Raw genomic sequence first — 27,676 nt, 5'->3', positions numbered from 1 at the left:
TGTGGTTTCATTAAAATCTTCAAAAACATGTTTTAACAAATTAAATTATCTAAGAGCTAATGGGAACATTTTCTTGTTGACATGATTTGTCACATCACTTGATATATCAAAGTATGATTGTTGGTAAGATCTGATAGAATGAGCTCTACATTGTCAATGTTAACCTTTACTCTTCATATGACTTCCAGTTCTTCTTTTATAGAGGTGATGATTTTTGCCAAGTAACATTCTCTTTCAATGTTTCAGCATATTTTTCCATAGCTACCATGAGAGTTATTGTTGTTAAACTACCGAACAAGGAAAAATCGATCTAAACCTGGTGTGATATGGGGAAATTATCTTAAAGCCCTGGTAGACTCCAAGTAAGCAAACTATCCCAGAGGACACAGAACGGAAAGGGCCTACCAACCAAATTAAGATGCTTAACACAGATGTATCCATTTAAAACACACAAGAAGCAAGGGAGAGAGTTGGAGTAAGTTAACACACAGGGTGCAAACAAGTATAAGGACCACACTGCCTGAATGTTCAAACATCATCTGCTTTTCACCTCATCTGCCTTCCCTGATGATGATGGTATCATTATGAGAACAGGGCCACAGTTTGAGCAAGGGGGCCTACAGACAGGAGTCCCTGGGAGATATTAAAAATCAGGAACACTTTGGAAAAGAGCCTGAACAGTCATGGCTTTATTTGCTTTTCCTGGGTTATATGCATGTGGGGGTTAGAATGATAACATAGTAAGTTTCACTAATGAGTGATCTTTGGAGAAGTGAGCCTAGTGGTATATGATCATAATATGGTCTTTCCATCTCTTTCTGTGTATCAGTAATACTCTTGTTTGTTACAACACAGGTTTTCTTTATTCTGTCTTTAGCAGTCTTACAGGTAACAAACTTACTTGCTATTTATATTTAACAAATTGTATCAACTTTGCCTGTTTCCCAAGCTACTTGTTTATTTACTATCTATACTTAAAATATCCTATGAGTTTTGCCTCAGTCTTAAAACCTACCAGGTTACTATCTATGAATTTCATCTACCTTGTTATTATTCTTGTCTTTACAGAAGAACTGAACTATTTTCAAAATACCTGTAACAAAAAACACGTATTACAGGTGGCATATGCTAACGAAAAACATATAGAATTAAATGGTTTATGGGGACTTCCCTGGCGGTCCAACAGTTAAGAGTTTGCCTTCCAATGCAGGGGGTGCAGGTTCAATCCCTGGTCTGGGAGCTAGGATCCCACATGCCTTGCATCCAATAAACCAAAACATAAAACAGAAGCAATATTGTAACAAATTCAGTAACAACTTTAAAAATGGTCCACATCAAAAAATTTAAAAAATCGTAAAAAAAATGGTTTATGAATACTTTGATGATGACTGAATTCTTACTCTTATTCTTGGCCCTAATTTTAGATCTACAGTTCACAGCACCTAGCATACATTCAGTTAGTGTAGCCACACTGAACTGGTATTTGTTGTGCAGTATTTGCTTTTTCAGTAACCTAGAGTGATAGAGAAAATGGAAGACTGTAATCCAGTTGTTCTCAGAGGTGAAGGAGAACATAAATGAATAAGAAAAGAAGACAAAACCCCAAAATCAACCAATCAAGTGCATTAACAGAAAACAAAAACCAGAACCTTCCCGGATGGGCTGTCCCTGGATAGACTTCTTAAACAGCGTAAAGCTCAACCTCGTTCATTCACCACAATAGATTCAAGCAAGATTATATCAAGATTGTTCACTCTAAGGCTCTAAATATTTTATCACATTTTACTTAAAATTTAGATGACATAGCTTATGTTACCAGCTACTACCTAGCACAATGACTAGCACATAGCAGATGCCCAACAAATATCTGCTTTATGTACAAAGGAATCAGTTCTTCCTATTAATGACTGCCAAGGAAAATCTGAAGAATTCTCCTTCTAAAGAAAAGTACTTCTAAAGGAATGTTTTTCAAAACTCTGTGGTTACCCGAGTCATAAATTATAACTGGGCAATTATATAGTTGAATCATCAATCAGATGTAAAAGAAAAGCCCTCTCAAAATAGTAGGGGAACTAAAAACCCAAACAAGATGTTCAACTGAAGACTAGATTGAAGTAAGTATTTTTATGTGAATAAGAGCCAAAAAACTGGTTGTTCTGTCCATGAATGGGTAAATTTACATTCTGTTAAGATGAAGAAAATTCAGAAAAATGGGGGGGGAAAAAGCCCTTTCCAAACTTTCCAAACTTTCTTTTGAAAAGTAGGATAGGGACTTCCCTGGTGGTGCAGTGGTTAAGAGTTTGCCTGCCAATCAGGGGACACGAGTTCGAGCCCTGGTCGGGGAAGATCCCACATGCCAAGGAGCAACTAAGCCCGTGCGCCACAACTGCTGAGCCGGCACTCTAGAGCCCGCAAGCCACAATTGCTGAGCCCACGTGCCACAACTACTGAAGCCCGTATGCCTAGACCCCATGCTCTGCAACAAGAGAAGCCACTGCAATGAGAAGCCTGCACACTGCAATGAAGAGTAGCCCCCGCTCACCGCAACTAGAGAAAGCCCGTGCACTGCCACTGGAGAAAGCCTGTGCGCAGCAACAAAGACCAACACCGCCAAAAAAAATTAATAAATAAATAAATTAATTAAAACAAAAAGAAGCATAATTTTTTAAAACATTCATTATCTCATAAATCCTTACAACTTCCACCTGCAATAAGCATTAACCTCCATTTACAGGTGAAAGGCCCATAAAAGTTGCTCATGCTTTCATAGCCAATAAAGTGACAAAGCTTGAACTCAAACCCAGTTCTAATGGACTCCCATGGCCCCAAGAGCAAGCCCATGCTTTTGACTTGTTATGTCGCCTCACTGATTATTGAATAAACAAATGAAATTTGTAACTTGAATCAAGTTGATATCACTCCCTTTTGAAGCATTCCTAGAATCTATTTTCGATTTATTTTTTAAATGTAGTAAAACAGGTATATACAAAATTTACCTTTTTAATCATTTTAAAGCATACAGTACATTTGCATTGTTGTACAACGATCACCACTATTTATCTCTACAACTCTTTTCATCTTGTAAAACTGAAACGCTATGCCCATTAAGCAGTAACTCTTCATTTCCCCCTCCCACAACTCCTGGCAACCACCATTCTACTTCCCATCTCTATGAATTTGACTAACCTAGGTACCTCATATAACTGGAATCATCATCATTAGTCCTTCTGTGACTGGGTTATTTCACTTAGTATATATGCTCAAGATTCACCCATATTGTAGTATGTGGTAGAATTTCCTTATTTTTTAAGGTTGAAAAATATACCATTGTGTGCATATATCACATTTTGTTTATCCATTCATTCACTGAAGGACATTTGGGTTGCTTCCACATTTTAGCTATTGTGAATATAATGCTGCTATGAACATGGGTTTACATGTATGTCTTCCACACCCTGCTTTCAATTCTTTTGGGTATATAACTTGTCTTAGTCCGCCCAGGCTGCCATAACAAAATATTATAGACTGCATGGCTTGAACAACAAAAAAAAATTTTTTGGAGGCTGGAAAATCCAAGACTAAGATACAGTTGATTTGGTTCCTGGAGAACCGAACGCTCCCCCTACTACCCCACCTCCACATGAAGACATAGTGAGAAGGCAGCCATCTACAAGCCAGGAAGGAGGCCTCACGAGAAACCAAACCTGACAGCACCTTCATCTTAGATGGCATCAGCCTCCAAAACTGTAATAAAATAAATTTCTGTTGTTGAAGCTAACCAGTCAGTGGTATTTTGTTACGGCAGCCTGAGAAAACTAATACAGAAGTAAACTGTCTTTTTTCCATTAACCTGAGCTCACAAAGTGACCACCGGAATGTTAAACAAACAAACAAACAAAATCAGCTGACAAATACAAAGACCTCATCTCCTCAGGCCACTACACACAATATTTTACAACCTACAATATTTTAATACTATGATTAAATTTGAGCTTTGGAAGTATGCAGGATAATTATACAGTGTAAGTCTAAATCTAATAAAAGTTAGTTTAAAAAACCAGAAATTGTTCAACCTTTGTTTGTCAATTTTCCACTTCTCTGGCCCATAATTACAATTCAAAGGGAAAGCATTAATCAATAAAAAAATCAAAATGACCTGAGTCCATCAGAGTTGACCTTTGACTGCAGTTAGTGGGATTTTGAGCTAGTTTACAAATCGTAGAGGCAAGAACCAGAAGTTTGTAAAGCTTTTTCATGTCCTTCATAATTGGAACTTTAAATAGAACACTAATGCTCCCACTTAAAATTAGGTCACGCTGGTAACTTGTAGAGTATACGTCAAAATGAGTTTATCCAATTACCCTCTGGAAGACGTATATAGATATAGACACAGATACATAAATTTATACATACATACATACAACTATGTAGATATATAGGTATATATGTATTTATATATACAACAAGAAAACTTATAGTATCTTGTTGTAAGAATTCCATTCTAAGTATTATATGAAATGCAGAAGCCATAAAGTTTAACTATATTTAAAAAAACTAAGAACTTTGGAAAAGTAAAAGACATGATAAGCAGAGTTAAAGTAAAAATGACAAATAAGGAATATTTCGAATTTATAGAATAAAAAGAATACTATCTATAAAATATGCAGAATTTCTACAAATCAATAACATGAAATATAAAATAATAATCAAAGGATTCCACAGGAAATTAAGAAGAAATGAATAATAAACATTCAAAACCAACAGAAATATTCTATAGCAACAAATATAGATTGGAATTATTATGCACAATGACCAAAAGTCTAGAATCATTCTGAATCCATTTCTTTATCACCTTTAAAATAATTAACCAACCTGGGCCACTTTAATTGAATTCTGGGTAGAGCCACCAGCATGATATTCAACTTTGAATTTTTTTACAAGTTCATCAAACCTAAAAGGAAATCACAGTAGAAAAAAGTAAGTTAGCATTTGTCAGTTGTCACAATGCAAATTTTTCTGATTAGAAGTTCGTTAAATCACATTTAGTGAAACTTTTTGAACTACATAATTATGTTGAATAAATGAATTAAAATGTTGTATAAAAAACAACTTTGCTAAATTTCCATACTTAAGAAATTTTTTCCACAAGTGTACAACTATAAGAATTTAAAATATATAGGCTGACCATAATTAGCCATTAAACTAAACAGAAGATAAAAATAACTTTATAAATTATTATTTATAAGCAATGCATATCTTCCTATATTAAGTACTGAACTCTAAAATCCTTACAAATGTATATTCTAATAAGTTCTAAAAGTTTTAGATATCATAAAGGCTATTACTTTATAACTTAAAGAATTGGGAAATTACATTGGGTTGTATGATTCTAGGAAAGTTGCTTAGTGACACAATTTCTGTATCTGCCAAATATAGGAACAGAGAGAGATGAACTGAACCTTTGATACTTCATTACTCTGGCATCTGATAAAAGCTAGAGAACTTCTCTTCAGGAAAATACATATACTAACTATACATAAAACTTTTCATACAAGATGATCCATATAAACCCCTAAATTACACGTACCCAGACAACGGGCTATGGATACTGATTCTAATAAGTCTCAAACTACACAGCATTTTAATAATCCAGATCATAAGTCAATATTCCCTACTACATGTCTCTAACATGTTAGATGCTGTCGGAGATAACCAAAGGGCATATGTATAGACTTTAATTTCAAAGGATTTACGACCTTGGAGGGAACAAAAGGATGAATACACATGAAAAAGAAAAATTTTAAATACCAAGTTATCAACCAACAAAATGTATGCAACGTAGACAGCAAGTGCTACAGAAGATCAGTCAAAGAAGAGAGAGATTGGGATGTGAATAGAGTATTCAAAAAAGATGCCAGTCTTGGAAAGTATTTTCAAAACTTTAAATTTTTAAGTATGGAAGTAGATCTTTTTACTCAAACATTTCACAGAACTTCAAAATATAAAAAGAGATAAATACAGAAATGGTTACATCAGGAGTAGGAAAAACAGTTATTATACCCACTTCCGTACTTCCAATTGCCTTCAGATCCCATCTATAAAACCCTGAGATGCCAATAAACACAATTAGCAAACCTGCCAAAATGTTAACAGCAGTATTTGTATACCACTAACAATATTCACCTAATACTAACAGGAGAGAAAACAAAGTACACAGTCCCAGATGCAGATAGGTGGCTAGTTGCGGTAGTTTAGGAAATGTTCTCTTCTAATTACTTTCTGAACTATGTAACAACTAAGAGTGATATGAGAGATTGGAGGAGAGAGGAAGAATGAACAGACAAAGTAAACATACAGTGATCAACTGCCATGTTCGTTTGAGGCCATTCCACTTTCAAAAGCCAATTTCTCCAAAAAGATATGTCCCCCCAGAACCTGTGAATGTAATCTTATTTGAAAAAAGGGTCTTTGCAGACATAATTAAGTTCAGGATCTTCAGGTAGATCCTCCCTCCTGAACTACCCAGGTGAACCCTAAATCCAATGCCAGGTCTTCTTACAACGGACAAAAGAGAAGACAGAGAGGAGAAGACCAGGTGAAGATGGAGACAGAGATTGGAGTGATATGGCCATATGCCAAGGAAGCCAAGGAATGCCAACACCACCAAAAGCTGGAAGAGGCAAGGAAGGATTCTCCCCTAGGCTGGTCACAAGGAGTGCAACCATGCTATCACCTTGATTTCAGACTTCTGCCTCCCAAGAATACTGAGAGAATAAATTTCTGATGTAGGCCACCCAGTTTGTTGTTGCTACAGCAACACCATCCTTTCTCACTTTCTCAAGAACTTTCCTTAAGTTATAGTCTTCTGCATTCCATCATCATTAATTTCTTCCAATGACTAAGAATCAAATAACTATAATATTTCGGGAAGAACTAGATGGGCCTAAATTTATTATAGCTACTAAAATTACAGTAAACCAACTATATACTCTATTGTTTACTTAGTTTTTGTTATCAAATTCTACCAGCACCATCCAACAGAACTTTCTGACTCCAGTGGGAATGTTCTGTATCTGTGCGTCCAGTTTGACAGCCACTAGCCACACGTGGCCATTGAACGCTTGAAAGGTGGCTAGTGTGACTGATGAGTTTTATTTTAAATAAAATTTTAAATTTTATTTAACTTTATTAACTTAAATTTGAGTATCTATAACCTCAAGGCTAGCCACTACCTTACTGGACCAATATGGTTCTAGACTATTACGGTTTAAAAAGAACACTGGCGGGCTTCCCTGGCGGCGCAGTGGCTGAGAGTCCTCCTGCCGATGCAGGGGACGCAGGTTCGTGCCCAGGTCCGGGAAGATCCCACATGCCGCGAAGCGGCTGGGCCCGTGAGCCATGCCCGCTGAGCCTGCGTATCCGGAGCCTGTGCTCCGCAGCGGGAGAGGCCACAACAGTGAGAGGCCCGCGTACCACAAAAAATAAAAAATAAATAAAAAGAACACTAGCTTTGCAAGACGGTCTAGAGAAAAAGGATTATGTGACCAAATAAGCGTAGGAAATATGTGTACTCTATTTCCATCTTGAATTTTCATAGTGCATATTAGCATATTAAAGGCATTGAGATATCTGAAACAAAGAAACCTGTTTGACTATTATTCAGTTTTTCTAAAACTTACAGGATTTCAGAACCCTCTGACGTTTTAGGGTGAGGTTCCACAGCTAACATTTACATAATATTTATTATGTGTGCCAAAAGTTATTGTTTTAAACATTTTATCCAAATCATCATTTTTTAAAATGCTCACAACTTTATGAGGTGGGTACTATTAGCTCCTATATTTTTCAATTTTTTTTTCAATAAATACCTGCATACTTCAGTACAACACAATCCACAGTTAGTTGAATCCATGGATGTAAAACCATGGACACTGAAGGCAGACTGTAAAAGTTATGTGAAGGTCTTCCACTGCGAGTTGTTCAGGCAGGATAGAAGGGGAAGAAGGGTGTCAACACACCAATCCCCCATCCCTCTGTGGAAAAACTCGGGAACAGTTATCTCTGCCTCAAAAATAAAGGAATTGATAAATGACTCACCCAAGGGCAGGATGCTAAAGCAGTTTGGATAAAGTCAGGACTCAAACCCTAGTTCTTTTGATTCCACATACTGTGATCTCTAACCAAACACAAACTTTTCCCCACACTTAAAGACCTGTAAACTATATTTATTGAAAAAAAAATCCACTTATTAAGTGGATCCAACACAGTTCAACCTATGTTGTTCAAGGGTCAACTGTAAACATGATCAATTTTAAAACTAAAAGGGATAAACAGAATGCCTTTATTTAACAAACAAGGAAAGTGAGGCATAAAGTATTTGAGCAGACTGTCCAACAAAGGTCACATACAACTCACTGGTTAGTCAAATTCAGAACTGCAGTCTCAGAATTACTTGTTAATTACAAACACATAGAAATCAGTGTATTTCTCCTCATTCCAGTCAACTAAGAGTTTTCTACAGAAACCAAAATTTTGCTTATTAATATTATATCTAAAATTAGTTCAAGGGGTATAAAAATTATAGAACCTCACATTTCAAGATGGAAGAGGAAGCATATGCTTGTTTCCCCTTCCAAATCTGACTGAATGTCAAAAAGTATGTTTTTTATATATGAAAATGAACAAAAGTATAACAGCACCACAAATCAAGGAAAGATGCCACGCACAGACAACGAATTTGAGAAATAACAAATTCTAATTTAACAGAAAGCTAATGTAACAGAATTGACAAAGCAGTGACAGGAGACATAACAGCAAGAGCAATTTCTTTATATACTATATTTGGTACACGAGGGTAGCTGCCCAACCACTCCTACCTTACCCACAAGAGTCAGATCTGTTTAAATGCTCTAATCTGTCATGAAAAAGTCCTCTTTTATCTAGCAACTGTGTAGATTCCTCGCCTGCCTTTTTCTTTTTTTTTTGATAACAGCTTTATTGAGATATAATTCACATGTCATACAATTCAACCATATGAAGCCTACAATCTGATCATTTAACATATACTTATACTTCTGTAACCATCATCACTATCAATTTTAGAATATTTTCGTTAACTCAAAAAGAAATTCCATACCCTTTAGCTATCAAAACCCAATCTTATATCATCTTCCCCCAACCTAAACAAACACTAATTTACTTTCTATATTCTGTATTTCTACTTATTCTGGACATTTTACATAAATGGAATAATATATATGTGTATGGTATTGTTGACTGGATTCTTTCACTTAGCATAATGTTATCATGATTCATATATGCTACAGCATATATAAATACTTTATTCCTCTTTATTGCTGAATAACACTCCATTATAGATATACCATATTTTGTTTATCCCTTCATCCAACAATGGACACTTGGGTTGCTTTCATCTTTTGGCTATTGGGAATAATGCTGCTATGAACATTCATGTACAAGGTTTTGTGTAGATATAACATTTTCATTTCTGTTGGGTATATACGTAGGAGTAGAACTACTGGGTCAAATGGTAACCCTAAGTCTAACTTTTTGAGGAACTCTCACACTGTTTTTCACTTTCTGCCTAGTTTTTTCTCAGAGACAATTCGGGGAAACCTATCTGTCTAGTTATATGACAAAAGAACAATTACAGAATAACAGAGTTGCTATAAATTAACTTTACCACCATTGAATTTTTTAAATTAATAGTTGAATCAATGACCTAAGCAATTAAAATGGACACAGATTTTAAAAAGATGAAGAGAACGAAACTCAAATTAAGAAAAATACCCAGAAATTGTATCAAAAATGTAAGAGATGAAAAGTATGAAAGAAAACTTAAAAGGAACAGAGAATGAATTAGATGGTCCAAGATCCATTTAACATGAATGACAGAAAAGGAGAACAGAGATAATAAAGGGTAAGAAAGAAACACTAGGAAAAAAAGAAGTCGTCAAAAGAGAAAAAATATATATATATATATAATATTCAGATATCTCTAAACACCAAGCAATTATACTTGGAAGTAGGGACTGGAATCCACACTTGGACATACCTTGTTAAATTTCAGAACTCTCATATTAAGAGAAACCCTTAAAAGCTTCTGGGGTGAAAAATAACACACTACATAAAAAGGAATAAGAATCAGAATAACATCAGACTTAATACAGGAAGCTAAAAGACAAAGAACTACTATATTCTATGCTGGTGTATAAATCAGAAAGAAACATAAGGGGGAATTCCCTGATGGTCCAAGGGTTATGACTTGGTGCTTTCACTGCTGAGGGCCCGGGTTCAATCTCTGGTCGGGGAACTAAGAAACTAAGATCCCACAAGCCCTGCAGCACGGCCAGGAAAGAGAAAGAAAGGAAAGGAGAAAGGGAGGAAGAAAAAAAATTGCATGGGGTTTAAAAAAAAAAGGAAAAAGTGACAACTGTGTATGACTTTGGAAAAGTGTTAAGTATTTTGAAAGAAATTTAAATGAAGGTCTATTATATTTTTTTCATGTAAAATTCTCCCTTACATAGTCCAAATTTTAATAACAAAGGATTGTATTTTCTCTTCTAAGAGTTGATTCAATCACACTACTTTGTTCTACAGAGAAAAATATCTACCTAGTTATTCAGTAATGATGTTTTGTTTGGTTTTCAACTTTTGAATCTATGCAGAGATAAAATATGTAACATTTAATTATACTTATAAAACAGATTGTAAAAACATCATCTATAACACTGACATTTTGAAGATGGAAGAATGGAGAGATGAAAAGTTTTCTTATTCTCATTCCTTCATTTGAAAAGAGTCCACAAGTATCTCGTGTTAATGACCAACTTTTTAAAAAGAGGCTTTAAGTAAACTGTTTAAAGTCATAAAGTCACGGGACTCCTCTGGTGGCGCAGTGGTTAAGAATCCGCCTGCCAATGCAGGGGACACGGGTTCGATCCCTGGTCTGGGAAGAGCCCACATGCCGCAGAGCAAGTAAGCCCATGCGCCACAACTACTGAGCCCATGTGCCACAACTACTGAAGCTCGTGCACATAGAGCCTGTGCTCTGCAACAAGAGAAACCAGCGCAATGAGAAGCCTGCACACCACAAGGAAGAGTAGCCCCCACTTAACACAACTAGAGAAAGCCCGTGTGCAATGAAGACCCAACGGAACCAAAAATAATTTATTTATTTTAAATAAATAAATAAAATAAAATTTCCATCCTGTTGCAAAGAAGTCTCTTGACTTTCCCTAAGCTTTAAAATAAATAAATAAATAAATAAACAAACAAACAAATAAGTCAGTAGAAAAATTAAAATATCTAAAATAACATAAGTAAGACAATGAGGCAGGAAAAAGGAGAAAAAACAGTGTATGTGCACTATATTCTTCAGCTTTCAGATGAGTCAATAGATAAGTAACTGTTAATTCAAAAAATGGGGCATAACTACATTATTTATATTTATAACAGTAAACTATTAAAAACAAACTGTTGGACTTCCCTGGTGGCACAGTGGTTAAGAATCCGCCTGCCAATTCAGGGGACACTGGTTTGAGCCCTGCTCCGGGAAGATCCCACATGCCGCGAAGCAACTAAGCCCGCGAGCCACAACTACTGAGCCCCCATGCCTAGAGCCCGTGTTCCGCAACAAGAGAAGCCACTGCAATGAGAAGCCTGCACACCCCAATGAAGAGTAGCCCCTGCTCGCTGCAACTAGAGAAAGCCCACGCAGCAACGAAGACCCAAACGCAGCCAAAAATAAATTAATTGATTTTTTTTAATTAAAAAAAAAAAACCTGTTAGTGTTTGCCCCTGTATGGAGTGGAGAAGAAGGGAAGGTTTTTTAAAATTGTTTCTTCATTTTTAGTTCTGTTTTATTTTTTATAAATTTCTTAAAGGTACCTGAAATAAACATACAATTTTAAAACAGTATTTTGAAATTCAGCGCTTGTGTAACTACCATGACCATCACCACTACCAAAGACTGACAGACAAATAGACAGACAACTATATGTGTGTGTGTGTGTGTGTGTGTGCGCGCGCGCGCGCGCGTGTGTGTGTGTGTGTGTGTGTGTGTGTAGAGAGAGAGAGAGAGAGAAGGAGAGGGGGGGCTCTTTATTCTGACTCATTGATCTATATGCCTACCCCTGCAAAAATTCCATTTCTGTTTAGATATTATTGTTTTATCAGTCTTAATGGAAGGACAAGTGCTCTCTTCATGTTCTTCATGAGTGCTTTGACTATTCTTGGCCCTCTTGGACCTCCACATAAATGCACAACTAGATGTCCATTTCCAAAAAATAACTTGTCAGAATTTTGACTAGGATTGCAATTATATATATATATATATATACACACACACACACACACACACACAACACACACGCACACACACACACGGAAAAGTGATATCTTTCCAATATTAAATTGTCCACTTGTAGCCGACATGGTGCACAACTAAGATCCATGAAGCAAGCCCCCGCCCCCAACAACTATCCAATCCATGATTACGGTATATACCACAGTATAGTTATTTAGGTCTTTAACATCTATTAGTTTCATAATTTGTGCCATAAATCCTGCTCATCTCTTATAGTCACGACTTCATACTTCCTATGTTTTAACAGTACTGTAAATGATATTTGTTTAAACCTAATTTTTATTTGTTGCTGGTATTTAGAAATATAGTCTTTACATCAATTTTTTTTATCCAATCAAGTTGCCAACATCTCTAATTAATAGCAATGATTCTTCTGTTTTTGCCACACATATATAGTCATAATTTGTGAATAAGGAAAAAAATGTTTTCTCCTCTTTTCCTGCCTTAGTGCACACACTAGAACCTCCAGCATAATATGCACAGAGAATAAATAGCAGTGAGAATCAATAGGCAAATTAGTCTTATTCCAAATTTTGGCCTAATAAATCCTGATGAATTCTGATGAATGATAGGGTAAGTCCATTTCAGAAAACTGGAATGCTTAATTTTTCACTTTGATTTATTTTTACTGTGTGTATGCATTGCTTCTACTAAAGAGTTAAATATTTTTAAATGTTGTAGACTTATACTACTGATAGATATTCATATATTTCAATTTAGAAATATTAAGTAACCAAAACATATGCACAATATAATCCAAGAAAAGTGCAATATATATATATGTATACTGCAAACAAAATTATCCAATATACATGTGTAGTAAAAAGGACCTGGAAGACTACAACCAAGGTGTTAACAGTGGTTCACTCCAAAGTACAAGCAATTATGGATCTTATATACATTTGTTTTGATTGTGTAATAAGCATATAAATTGTTTTCTAATAAAAACATTTTAAAATCTACTTCATCTTATAATGGAAGAAAAGAGCAACTTTCCATACAGTTATATAAATAGAACTACATACAGAACAAAACACAGAGCAGAGAAGTAAGTGTTTCTGAATGAAAGAGGCCGGGAAAGTTTAACATTTGAACAATAATTTGACAAATAAGGGAGAAAAAATATTCAACGATAGGGGTAAAACGAAAACATATTCAGAAAATAAGTTACAGGTAATGTAGGTAAAATAGTAAAAACAAACAAAACTCTCTGTGCTAGGCTAATCAATTTAGACATTCTTCAGTAGGCAACTAGGAATTTTTAACATCTGTTTACTAATAGTGTGAAAGGCAGATTTTTTTTTTTTTTTTTAATGATGATAGCACTCTTCTGAGGACAGGGTAGAATAAAAAGAGGCAGATCGCCAACCTTTGGAAAAGTTCATACCTAAGATCAGATGCTGAGTTAAGGGGCTACCAGGAAGTGATCAAGCTAAGGAATCATTTCTGAAGTTTAAGACATAAGATGTGATAAATAACTAGGTGAAAGATGTGGCAGAGGGAAAACAATTCTGAGACTTCTACTTCGGATTATCAGTTGGATGGTGTTAGGAAATACAGGAAAGAAGAAAAATCATATAAAAAAAAGGGAACTCCTAAGTAGTTGATTATCAAACCCAGAAAATTTTCTGTTCACAGAACTAACTGCATTGAGGAAAAATTTATTTTCTTTAATCTCTTGCATGGATTCGGCACATTTTCTCTACACACTTTTCTAGTTGATACAAAATCTCTGGTTTGTGTATGAATGGTCCACATTATCTGTGTCAAAACCATCAGTGTACACAGTGGAAAATGCTAGGAAAAGATGAAAGACTGTGTATATTTAATGAAAGAACAAAAAAGTTCAGGCTAAAACATTAATAAGTCTCAAAACCATGATTACAGCTTTGCAGGGATATAATCAATTATATAAAAACCTTATTTTCTAAGTTGTTTAGTGATGACAGAGTTTATGATATCTTTATAATTTGCAGGGAACTTCTATATATTTCCAGTACGTGATTTTTTCTATAGGGAGAGATGCGTGGCAATTTTAGTACTTTATAGATACATTCTTACTTTCTCCATTTGGTTGAGCTTCTCTGTCGGAATGGAGTTGGCATATCAAATACCTCAATCAAAAAACACAACTGGGACTTCCTTGTTGGCACAGTGGTTAAGAATCCACCTGCCAATGCACGGGACACAGGTTCGTTCCCTGGTCCGGGAAAATCCCACATGCCGTGGAGCAACTAAGCCCATGCGCCACAACTAATGAGCCTGCACTCTAGAGCCCACGTGCTGCAACTACTTAAGCCCGTGTGCCTAGAGCCTGTGTTCTGCAACAAGAGAAGCCATCACAAGGAGAAGCCCATGCACCGCAACGAAGAAGAGCCCCCGCTCGCCGCAACTAGAGAAAACCCGTGTTCAGAAATTAAGACCCAATGCAGCCAAAAACAAACAAACAAAAACACAATTGAAAGAGCAGTAGCTGATACATTTTCCTACCAGCAATCTGGTAGGATTTATGAAGCTCAAATTAATAAAGTATGCAGTTTTTATGATGCTAAAAAATTCCAGAGCAACGTTACTTAAATCAAATGCCAGAGAAAACTGGATTCAGTGCTTATCAAACTTCTGCATGAGAGTTTGCAGTTGACAGAAGCAAACAAAGAATAAGAACAACAAATTTGATAACAAAAATATTTAAAGCATTTCTAAATAAAAGCAAAATCAAACAAATTAAAAACTAGAAATATAAAGGATAAAACCTGTTTAACAAATATGAAAAATGGTTATCTTTACCCAAAAGATTTTTAAAATATTTTAATTATCATTTTATATATTTTAACATTTACTTTTAATGAATTTATTGATTCAATATTTTTAAAATACTATTTTAATATTCTCATATGAGAAAAAGAAACTATTATGGCTCATATAAATGGAAAAATGAACAGTAAACAAAAGAAAAATGATAAATGTTGAAAAAGAATCAGCTTCGTTCACTAGTAATCAAAAACATGTAAACAGATTTCTGCACATTAAATTGGTTGAGTATAAACTATTAATACTCAGCATTACTAGAGATGTGAAAAAGCTGATATAACCATACAGTGTTAGTGACAGAACTCTTTTGGAAGGTAATTTAGCATATCAAGAATCACAAAAATTTTTATATACTATTATCATAAAAATCCATTTCTAGGACTCTACCCTAAGGAAGTAATCCAAATCATAAATAATGCTATATGCAAAAGCTGAACATTACCATAAGATATAATAAAGTTTAAAACAAAATATTCAAAAATAGTGGAATGATTAAATTATAATGATTATCATTGGACAGAATATAATATAGTTCATATTATAATTGTTTATATGCTGTACTATTCTAGGAAGGAATTCTGGCAGCTTATGATGATACAATTAAAATAGAGTGAATGAATAAACAAATGTATGAAAATGACATTGAAACTATAGGTAGCAAATTAAGATAAAGTCGAAAGAACACAAAATGTAAGAAATGAACATTTGTAGTTTATGAAAATCAAAATATAATAAGGGATGTTCTTATATTTACTGTTCAAAGAGATTATCAGAATATAAAAAGGTATTCAACATGTTCAGTATCTTTCGTTAGAATTTAACAAAAATGAACAGAAGAACCGCATTAACAGCCCATCAGCATTTTAGACATAAGCCTTTTCCTTTTCGATATTTTCTACAATCTGATCATGTATTTATATTCATTTTAAAATGGAAGTATTTTTATTAAAGAAAACTTTTAAATAAAAATGAATGTCACTGGAATGTAGTTCAGAATTTCTTGGAAGACTAACCTTATGGAAAAAGCAGAAAGCAATATACCATATACTTATAAAGAATTTTTAATACTTGTGCTGATAGTATATAGGAGAATTTAAATTCTAAGTAATGCTTTCCACTCTCATATCACATATTATTAAATACTTTATAAACAATTGATAATTCTTGACAATAATATGAAAGCTATCTATATATCTGTTTTGTTTCTGAGAAGAAAAGTAAAATACAAGAGAGTGGAGAAGATTTCAAACACTAATGTGGTAGGGAAAGCAATGACTAAATACTAGTCTTTTAATCCTAGTTTAGTATTAGACCATACCTCAGAATGGTAGTATGCACAGAAAAGGTATCATATGAAAATGATCGAACATGAAAATTTAAAGTCTATTAAAAGATAGCACACAATATCAAAAAGACAACCCAATCAAAAAATGGGTGGAAGACCTAAATAGACATTTCTCCAAAGAAGACATACAGATGGCCAACAAACACATGAAAAGATGCTCATCATATTAGAGAAATGCAAATCAAAACAGTGAGGTATCACCTCACACAAGTCAGCATGGCCATCATCAAAAAATCTACAACAATAAATGCTGGAGAGGGTGGAGAAAAGGGAACCCTTTTGCACTGTTGGTGGAAATGTAAATTGATACAGCCACTATGGAGAACAGTATGGAGGGTCCTTAAAAAACTAAAAATAGAACTACCATATGACCCAACAATCCCACTCCCAGGCATATACTCGAGAAAACCACAATTCAAAAGACACATGCACCCCAATATTCATTGCAGCACTATTTACAATAGCCAGGACATGGAAACAACCTAAATGTCCATCAACAGAGGAATGGATAAAGAAGATGTGGTACATATACAAAATAGAATATTACTCAGCCATTAAAAGGAATGAAATTGGGTCATTTGCAGAGATGTGGATGGACCTAGAGACTGTCATACAGAGTAAAATAAGTCAGAAAGAGAAAAATAAATATCATATGTTAATGCATATATGTGGAATCTAGAAAAACGGTATAGATGATCTTATTTGCAAAGCAGAAATAAAGACAGACGTAGAAAACAAACGTATGGATACCAAGGGGGGATGGGGTGAGATGAAATGGGATATTAGGATTGACATATATACAGTATTGATACTATGTATAATAAAGAGATAACTAATGAGAACATAACTGTATAGCACAGGGAACTCTACTCAATGCTCTGTAGTGACCTAAACGCGAAGGAAAACCAGAAAAAGAGGGTATGAATGTATATGTATAGCTGATTCAAGTTGCTGTGCAGAAGAAACTAATAGGACATTGTTAAGCAGCTAAGCTCCAAAACAAAATTTTTTAAAAGAATGTGTGTGTGTGTGTGTATATATATATGTATAACTGAGTCACTTTGCTATACAGTAGAAATTAACACAACATTGTAAATCAACTATACTTCAATAAAATAAACTGAAAAAAAAGATAGCACAGACTTCTGATAAAAATAATAATAATACTGATGATCATAAGCATGCTACTCGCAGCAGCAAGAGTTTCTAATTGTGGAACAGCTGGGCAGTGACTAAATGACCAAAGTAAACATAGGCAAGCTAATATAATCCATCCTTAGCTAACATAATCCATCCTTTAGCATAAAAGCCATTTTGGCATTTAAGTCAAGCCACAAGTATTAATGGAAATAAATGCAGGATAGTATATACTACAAAGAGATTCACCTTTTCAAAAACAGTAATTATTATACTAACTACAACATGGTCAGATAGGTTATGGGAAAGTCAATAACTGAAAAATTTAATGGAAGACAATTATGATGCTATACTGAAGACAGCATCTACATTTTGCTGCTTGTTAACATAGTGTACTGTTTGTTTCATAAAATTTCCAACTAGTTTCTACTTTACAAAGTTAGAGTGAGGAACAAATAGTGAAAGATTTTTCAATGAGTTGTAAGAAGTAAACACAAGCAGAGTCTAACATAATATATCCAATGGGATATATTATGTTCTGCTCAGAAAATTTAGCACTCAAGAATAAAGAATACCCGCTACACACAAGTAAAGAAAATCAGGAGTGTGAAGAGTAAGGAGAACAGTACTTATTGGAAGATGATACTATAACAATGCATATTCACTATACCTTAGAAAAACAATCACAGTACTCTTAATTCCATTGACTGTGACCCACACATAAGGATATGAATGAAAAACTAAGTCTTATTCCTGTAATCTGAGGATCAAACATCATCTAGTTCAATTTGTAAGATCTAAAGAAAGTTTTAGAATGTAGGGCATTTTTAATTCGTATCATCGCTCGGTTTTTAGGTTAAGAAATTTCTTCCAAATATACCTCTTTTTTAACTCTAAATAAATTACCCAATCAATGATGTAAACTGGTATGACAAATGGCAAAGATATAAATGTGAGAATTTTAAAAGAAAACTTTAGAAATATAAACTTTTTATTCTCTAACATTCCTAAAAAAAGTGACTTACCAAGCAATGATATTTTTCATATTATATAATATTAATTCCTGACAAGTCTGACAACCTATGCTCAGTCTGAATATGTCACAGTGAACCTAGCAACTAAGGGTGCTAAAGCAGCGTTCATAATTCATAATGACTTAAACAGTACTGACCTACCATTTCAAAAATATACTTCCTGTTATAAAAATACTTTGCAACATTTATTATAAATATTAACTTTGAGAAGTATATACTATCCAGAATACATAAAGAACTCTCAAAATTCAATAATGAGAAAACAATCCAATAAAAAATTGGGCAAAAGATTAATAGAAACATTTCCAAAGAAAGGACACAGACAGCAAATAAGCATAGATTCTAACATCACAATCATTAGGGGAATCCAAATTAAAACCATAAGGAGATACAGCTATTAGAATGGCTTTTAAAGAAATAACAATACTAAGTGCTGACAAGGGTGCAGCACAACTGAAACTCACACATTGCTGACAGAAATGAAAAATGGCTACAGTCTCTTCAGAAAACAATTCGGCAATTTCTAAAAAAAGTTAAACATATACTTACCAGCTGACTCAGGTACGTGACTGTTTATAACAGTCCTATTTATAATCATCAAACTCTTGAAATAACCCAAACGTCCATCAGTTAGTGAATGGATAAACTAATTGTGGTACATCCACACATTCAAGAACATGGGTGGATCTCAAAAGTATCATGCCATGTGAAAGAAGCCAGACATAAAAGGGCTACAAACAATATGATCCCATCTATTTGACATTCTGGATAAGGCAAGGCTATAGGGACAGAAATCAGAGTAGTGATTGTCAGGAACTAAAATCAGAGAGGAGAAATTGACTACAAAGAAGTATGAGTTTGGAGGACAACAGAAATGTCCTAATTTGGTGATAGTTACACAACGGTATACATTTGTTAAAACTCATAGAATATTACATATAAAAACAGTGAGTTTTACTCTATGTCAAGTATATCTCAATATACCTCAATAAACCTGACTTATTTAAAAAAAAAAAAAAAGTATTTCCCTGGTGGCGCACTGGTTAAGAATCTGCCTGCCGGGCTTCCCTGGTGGCGCAGTGGTTGAGAGTCCGCCTGCCGATGCAGGGGACACAGGTTCGTGCCCCGGTCCGGGAAGATCCCACATGCCACGGAGTGGCTAGGCCCGTGAGCCATGGACACTGAGCCTGCGCGTCCAGAGCCTGTGCTCCGCAACGGGAGAGGCCCGCGTACCGCAAAAAAAAAAAAAAAAAAAAGAATCCGCCTGCCAATGCAGGGAACACAGGTTCAAGCCCTGCTCCAGGAAGATCCCACATGCCATGGAGCAACTAAGCCTGTGCACCACAACGACTGAGCCTGCGCTCTAGAGCCCACAAGCTACAACTACTGAGCCCACGTGCTGCAACTACTGAAACCTGCATGCCTAGAGCAAGTGCTCCACAACAAGAGAAGCCACTGCAATGAGAAGCCCACGCACCGCAACAAAAAGTAGCCCCCGCTCGCCACAACTAGAGAAAGCCCACTCACAGCAACAAAGACCCAACGCAGCCATAAATAAACAAACAAATAAATAAATAAATTTTAAAACTAAATAATAATTAAAAAAAGAACATACTATCTAGGGGGGCACCAAAGGAAATTGCCCAAAACTCTCTCTCTTCAACAATGAGATCCCTTGCTCTAAGGATCAGGACAGGGTTCAGTGGCTTTCCCAGGCAAGCCACTTAAAGGGCAAAAAGAGAAATCTAACTGGAATGGATTGGGGATGGCGCACTGACTGGTGAGAGGGCCTGTGTGATCCTACTCCATGTTTAAAACACAGGTCTGGAACGTTGGACTTTTTCTTTTCAGGAATGATTGGGTCTGTTCTTGAACTACATTCTCCACATCTCTCCCTTCTCTTTCATAGGCTCTTAAGGCCCTCCACCCCCTCCACCCCTGCTCTCCAGAGGTAAAGATGTACAGGAGTAAGTAAGACCTTGCTCTATTGCAACATGATGTTTCTTCCAATACTTACAAGAAATCTGAGTTCTTAGTATGATCTGTCTCCTAGCAATTCTGAAGTGCAGGTTACGTGTGATTCTATTTGTGTACCTTGTTTTAAGAAGAATGAGTAAATTCACCTTCCTTATCCTCTAAGCCCAGTTAAATGATTTTTGATGAATTTCTCACAATTAGTAAGTGGTAGACTCAGGACTAGGAGATCCATCCAAAAATTAAGAAAAAATTAAAATCATGTAAAATAAAAATAAGAGTATTTAGAATAAAACACCTTGTGGCCCAAAACTAAATGAATTACTTTTTAATAAAAAGGCAGCTGGGGGCTTGTTTTTAAGATGCATCCAGAAAATCATTCTAAAAAGCCAGAAAAATAAAAGGAAGAATGATAAGGAAAAAAAAATAATGGGAGAGAAGAAATTAAAGAAAAGAAATAGCTCCTTAAATTTTAATGTGTAATTTTTCTAGTTAACTGATATTAAACAAATGAGAAAGATTTCATGATTCTACCCTAATGTAGGACCAATCATCCTTAAGCAAAAGAAAAATAAAAGTTCTTATAAGTAAAATATAAGAAAGAATATCAATAGGAAAGTGTCCATAAAACCATCATTTATAGCTTCTAGTTCTATCTTAGGGCAATTGCTTCCCACTTTCACAGTAACTACAGCCTCTTTTACCCCAGTCTTGGAGGGAAAAAAGAGAGAGAGAGCTCATCGTACATCGTAAGATAAAGGAGATCTCACATTGTGCTAACATCATGGCACAGAAACCAAACATCAACGATTTTGAAAACTTCATAAAGAAGACATATTAGGGATAAGACACAAGTAAAATCTTTACAGTAAAACTCAAAAAATTTAACTTCCTTAAGAAAGCATTCATAACTGCCAAGTAGGGTTTTTGATGAAGCTCTTTCCTAAACTTCTCATCTAAACAAATAATAAATGAAAAAACATCAGTAATTCTAAACAGGTTATACTTATTAAGACCAAATGTTAATAGAATAACACAGGGGGAAAAAATCCATAGGCAAATAGAAAGATTCAAAGCTTTGAAATCTTTTACCACAAATGTTTAGTGAGGTTCAAAAAAATTCACTTAAATGTCAGTTTGATAAAAGCCAAAAGAACATTTCCCACATGTGTTTATATTTAAGCATATTTTTAAAAGATGGAAAAAGTAACAGTCATTCAAAACCAGGGTTAAGCTATTAGTTCATAAGGATTGTAATTTAAAGGTATTTCTCCAACCTCTAATTTTATTTTCTTTGATAAGAAAGCAGTTTTAAGCATGTGTTGCTTAGATAAGTCCTTATTCAATTCTAAAATGTTTTAGTTTTTAATTATTCCCATTTATAACTCTGAAGATGAAGTTTTTGTACATGAAATAATCAAATATACTGTTGAAAAGTACTTTGTACATAAGTATAGATGATTAAGATAAAATGAATTATTCCTAAATTCAGATGTACAGCATATGTATTAAGTTTCTACTCATTATAAAAACACACAACAAAATTTCACTAAACCAAAGTATAATTTTCATTAAACAGTAAAACTGTTTGATACTTACTATTAAACTATACAAGAAACAGCCACATATAAGGAAAAGAGAAATACTGTAAGACAGTGTTTCTCAAAATGAGATGAATAGTCTCTTGATAAACCTAGAATGTCATCCATATGTCCACAGGAAGTTCCAAAACACAAATTATACTTTTTCCCTCCTTTACTGCTTTGGTTTTGGCTGTTATTTCTATCACAGAATACATGGTTTGTAATGGGCCTTAGTTACTCTGATTGAAAAATTCTATAAACATATGTAACAGATATGGATAGTATTCAAGCAATAATTAATCATTTTTCTCTACACAACTATAAAAAATATCACTCATGGGCTTCCCTGGTGGCGCAGTGGTTGAGAGTCCTGTCCGCCTGCCAATGCAAGGGACGCGGGTTCGTGCCCCGGTCCGGGAAGATCCCACATGCCGTGGAGAGGCTGGGCCCGTGAGCCATGGCTGCTGGGCCTGCGCGTCCAGAGCCTGTGCTCTGTAACAGGAGAGGCCACAACAGTGAGAGGCCCGCGTACCGCAAAAAAAAAAGAAAATATATCACTCATCAGAAACACTCAAACATTTAAATCTTTTATCCAAACATAATATATAGAACTTTTGATTCTGAGTACCATATAGTGGGTCATAAGCAGCACTCCTACTGACAACAACTAGAAAAGTCATGCAAATTATAAATCATTAAAGGTAGAAAAGATATATGGAAGCAACGAGCACCAAATGAATAAATTTCCAGGGAGGTCAGAACTGTTCAAAGGGTAGGCCAGCCCTGGTAGCTGTCTGCCTGACCTGTCCAAATTTGTACTCAGCAGCATGAGGCTAGAAAGACTAAATTTGACATTTCAGGGACCTCAAACACACAGCTGGTTTGTCCCATAACACATCTGCTGAATTCTGAAAATCAAATGTAAGCTAAGAGGGTTAACCCAAATCACCTAAAAACCAGAAAGTTTGCCCAGTTTGGCAGTGCTTACAAAACAAAGGCCAAGAGCAAAGGAACTAAAAACATGATAGGCAAGAAATGAAATCCCTAGGAAGAGTGGAGAATAAAAACTAAGACACTCTTCTGCTGGGGACTGGGAGAGGACGTGTATCTATCCTGGTTGTATCTAGAAGCTTAAAATTCAGACTTTGGGTTTAGCAGAACAATGGTATGGAGGTGGAGGGCCAGGGGGTTAAAAAAAAAGTTGGAATTTTAGTTATTACATAGTACTAAAGTGATAAAATTGGAAACTGAGTGTCTAAAACAAAATGTCATATGGTTACCAAAGGGGAAAGGGGGTGGAGGGATAAATTAGGAGGTTGGGATTATTATATACACACTATTATTAATAAAATAGATAACTAACAAAGATATACTGTATAGCACAGGGAACTATACTCAATATTTTTTAATAACCTATGAGGGAAAAGAACCTGTAAAAGAATATATGTATTAGTGAATCACTGTCCTGTACTGGTGAAACTAACCCGACATTGTAAATCAACTACACTTCAGTTTTTAAAAAACAAATTTTATAATGTCAGTCTCCCACTTGAGCTATTTGCCAAATTTTGAAGGTGTGCTGGACAGAAAGATGAAGAATTAAGCTAGAAACCTCTGAAGGCAGCTCTGGTGGACTGTTTCACACAGCTGATGCGACAAAGAACCCAGTGGTCTAAACTAAGAGTCCTAGAGAGTCAAGCTCTAGAAACAGAGGCAAACAGTGTAGACTGACTCTATCAAAACCAAAAATCAACTTTGACCTAGCTTTAATCCTTAACTTTATTAAGGTGATCAGCTCTCCTGTCACTCCACATCAGCCTTGTATACAAAAGGGTGAACACTCTGGTAGAATATACAATCTGAAGGATCAACAGTTCTTATATAAAGTGTCTGGCAAACAATAACAACTGATAGTTATGGAAAGAGGCAAAATAATTTGATTAAAAACTAAAAATAAAACAAAACTAGAAAACATTTTCAAAATGATTTAGATACTGGAAGTAAAGAAAAGAATGCATAAACTAGATGAAAAAATGGAGAATTTCAACAGAGGATTAAAATTATAAAAAAGAGTAAACATCTAGAACTGAATAATTTGATATATGAGTTTAAGAATTTATTGAGTAAGTTTAAACCTAGAATATTCTCTCTAAATCTTCCTATTACTTAGCCCCAGACAAGTCTCAGTCATGGAAGTTTGTGGCAGAACTGGGAAAATAAAGCCCCGGCTCTCTGGCTAGAGGACCAAAGAGGAGAACTCCAGGGAACCCAAACTACTAAAACTCTTGAAATATCTGGAAAAAAAGAAAGACTCAGCAAAGAAATACAAGATGTAAAGAAGACCAAATAAAAATTAAATAAGTGAAAATTTAAAACTCACTAGATGGACTGAAAAGCAAAATGGAGAAGACAGAATTAAAACTCAGTATACTTGAAGACAGATCAATAAAAATGTTACAGCCTGAACAACAGAGAGAAAAATGATTTTTTTAACATGAACAAATACTCAGATACCTATGAAATAATACTAAAAGATCTAACATTTATGTTACCAGACAGTGTCAGGAGAAGAGAAAAAATGCAGCACAGAAAAAAGTTTTGAAGAAATAACATCTTATTATTAAAACTTCCCAAATTTGATTAAAGACACACTCTTACAGGCTTAAGAAGCTCAAAAAACCCAAATATTATAAAGCCAAAGAAATCCATGCCCAGACAAATGAGAAGAACCCAGAGGGTGGAACTAGGTGGAATATCAGTATTTAAGAGGAAAAGGAGGAAGGAAGGAAGGAAGGAAAGGAGGGAGGGAGGTAGGGGGGAGGGGAGGGGAGGGGAGGGGAGGGACGAAGGAAGGTCCATCCAGCATAGTCAAATTCCTTACTAAGGACATATAAGACAAATTTGATACCGATATGGTCAAAATATGATTTTATAGTGCAAGGCATCAGGACAGGCAGTGTTCCTCAAACAAAGGCTCTGGTATAGACAGACCTTGCTTTAACTTCATGTTCATCTAGTAGTCTGACATGGGGCAAGTAATTTATTTTTAATTTATTTTTAATGTTTTCCTCATTCATAAAACATGGTATTAAAGACCCTATCTGTTTTTGCATTCCACAATATTTAAGCATAGTGCCTGACATGCCACATACACACCAAAAAAAAAGTTTGATAAATAAATGCATGGATGAACTCTGGAAGGATTAAATGAGAGTCTTCTTGCTACTGCTGCTGGTGGTGTTGGATTTTTAAGGTACAGATTACCAACCTGTACACATTTTAAGGAAATTAAGTTTTTCTTGAATATTTTTTAAAAGAACCCAATATTGACATTGATTGTGATTTTGCCTATGTCCCAGATACCTACTAGACACGAGGTGGGCTATGAAGGCAAAAGAACTCAAAAAAAAAAAAAGAATGTAGAACATTGTTATTAGAGAGAAATTTAACTATAAGACATAAACCTTAGGTTAACACTTAGATATGATGTTACCTGGTGAGAAAAAAATCAGATTATTTCTAAACAACTGAAATCAGATAAGATGCTCCTACTTGCTTCCTTTACAACAGGCTCAAGAAGAGAAAAGCCCCTGTGTTTGTAGTGCAATATTTCACTCTTTCATTTATTAACTCTTTATTATCTTTCTTTCAATTAGTATGAATCATTACCACTCTGTTGTGAGTATTATGCCAGTGCCTTGAACATAATAAGCACTCAATAAATGTTACCAACTATTTTTATAACTATGGAGGAATAATTTAGTTGCTGATTTTTCAAAGAATTTGCAATTTGGCTGCCCTCTAAAAAAAGAACTAAATGACTGACATCTTTAAAAGTTTAAATTTAAACCTCCCAACATTTCGGAAAAACACTTGAAGCAAAACATCCTCAATCTCTACTAAGTAATGAAGAATAAAATCTATTGCATGACCCGTTAAACAACTGACCAAATGTCACAGCTATAAAAAACCAAAAACGAATCACATAACAAAGTTGATTCAAAAGCATATGCAACACACAATATTATTTTTTACATTATTGTTAATGCAATTCTCATTTTGATATTACATTTTAAAAGAAGGATTCTGAAAATTTATCAGTATAGAAGTTTTATTTTATGCATGTCTTTGCAGCAAAAGACACTAAAATCAGTATGAAAAGTGTTTAGAGACTGAGGAGATGTTTTCTTTCATCTTCTGAATACTACCAACAGAGATCCCAATAAAGAAAACCACAAGTTTGCTGGAGTTTAAAACATCTGGGGAATAGCTTAAGATATTCATTCTTAAGAGTTCCATGTTAAAGAACAGCCTGAAGGGTAGATGATAAATCTGCTCTAAAAGTGGAAGTGTGTTTTTAATCCCACTGAATATAAACAGACTTAAAAAAAGAAAAAAGGAACTATAATTCAGAAGTAAAGTACCAAAAGACAAAAATGCTCCATAAAAGAAAACTTGAAAAACAAACACTAGGGCTCAATATATAGGACTTAATTACAAAATAATCATGAGAATATAATGATTTTAAAAGGATCAGCAACCAGAAGGTAACCGTCAATAATCCTTTGTAATTGCTAACTGAACAATATTGGGTGATGACTTCAAATTACAAATATTCTTGTCAAAGATGTAAACTCTCAAGAGATAGCAATAAGCTCTCAGAAAGCTACTGTAAGGAAAAAATGGATTAATTTATATTAAAAATCTGAAGATGTATTGTTCTTTTGAATCAAGATATGAATGTAAAGGTTTGTTTCATAAAAGATTATTTACCAATATATATATTATAGGATGTATCAAGGCATGTTATATGAGATCCTAAAACTCTTATTTCTCACAGAATTTAAAATAAAACTGCCCATGAAGCTTAGTAATTTGCAGGAGGTATTCATACTCTTTTTTTTTTACTTAATTAATCTATTTTTGGCTGCGTCTGGGTCTTCGTTGCTGCGTGCGGGCTTTCTCTAATTGTGGCGAGTGGGGGCTACTCTTCATTGCAGTGCGCAGGCTTCTAACTACGGTGGCTTCTCTTGTTGCAGAGCATGGGCTCTAGGCATGTGGGCTTCAGCAGTTGCGGTTCACGGGCTCTAGAGCACAGGCTCAGTAGTTGTGGCACACGGGCTTGGTTGCTCCGTGGCATGTGGGATCTTCCCGGACCAGGGCTCAAACCCATGCCCCCTGCATTGGCAGACAGATTCTTAACCACTGCACCACCAGGGAAGTCCCCATACTGTTTTTTAAAACAACCGCCAGCATTAGACTCAGCATAATGTGGAATAAAAATCCTTTTCAGTATATACTGGATTTCAGAAGTAAAAAACTTTGAAGAATGGTTATCAGTCAATTTGGAAGCAAAAGCAAACAAAAAAAGGTAAAGAAGGCAAAGCCGTGAATTCCAAAGTTA

General features: G+C 35.0%; 1 protein-coding gene across 8 annotated transcripts in view; it reads right to left on the bottom strand.

The window, feature by feature from the left end:
- The window catches only part of ADK (adenosine kinase), a 485,652-nt gene that overhangs the window by 302,719 nt on the left and 155,257 nt on the right, over window positions 1-27,676 (bottom strand). For all 8 annotated transcript variants that reach the window (XM_033434179.2, XM_004273086.3, XM_049697247.1 and 5 more), the window contains one exon: window positions 4,873-4,951. In XM_033434179.2, coding sequence (XP_033290070.1) covers window positions 4,873-4,951 — 79 coding nt within the window. The remainder of the gene's footprint in view (window positions 1-4,872; window positions 4,952-27,676) is intronic.

Source organism: Orcinus orca, chromosome 14 (genome assembly GCF_937001465.1).
Source record: "Orcinus orca chromosome 14, mOrcOrc1.1, whole genome shotgun sequence".
NCBI classification, from domain to species: domain Eukaryota; kingdom Metazoa; phylum Chordata; class Mammalia; order Artiodactyla; family Delphinidae; genus Orcinus; species Orcinus orca.
This window is presented reverse-complemented; position numbering and strand designations above follow the sequence as displayed.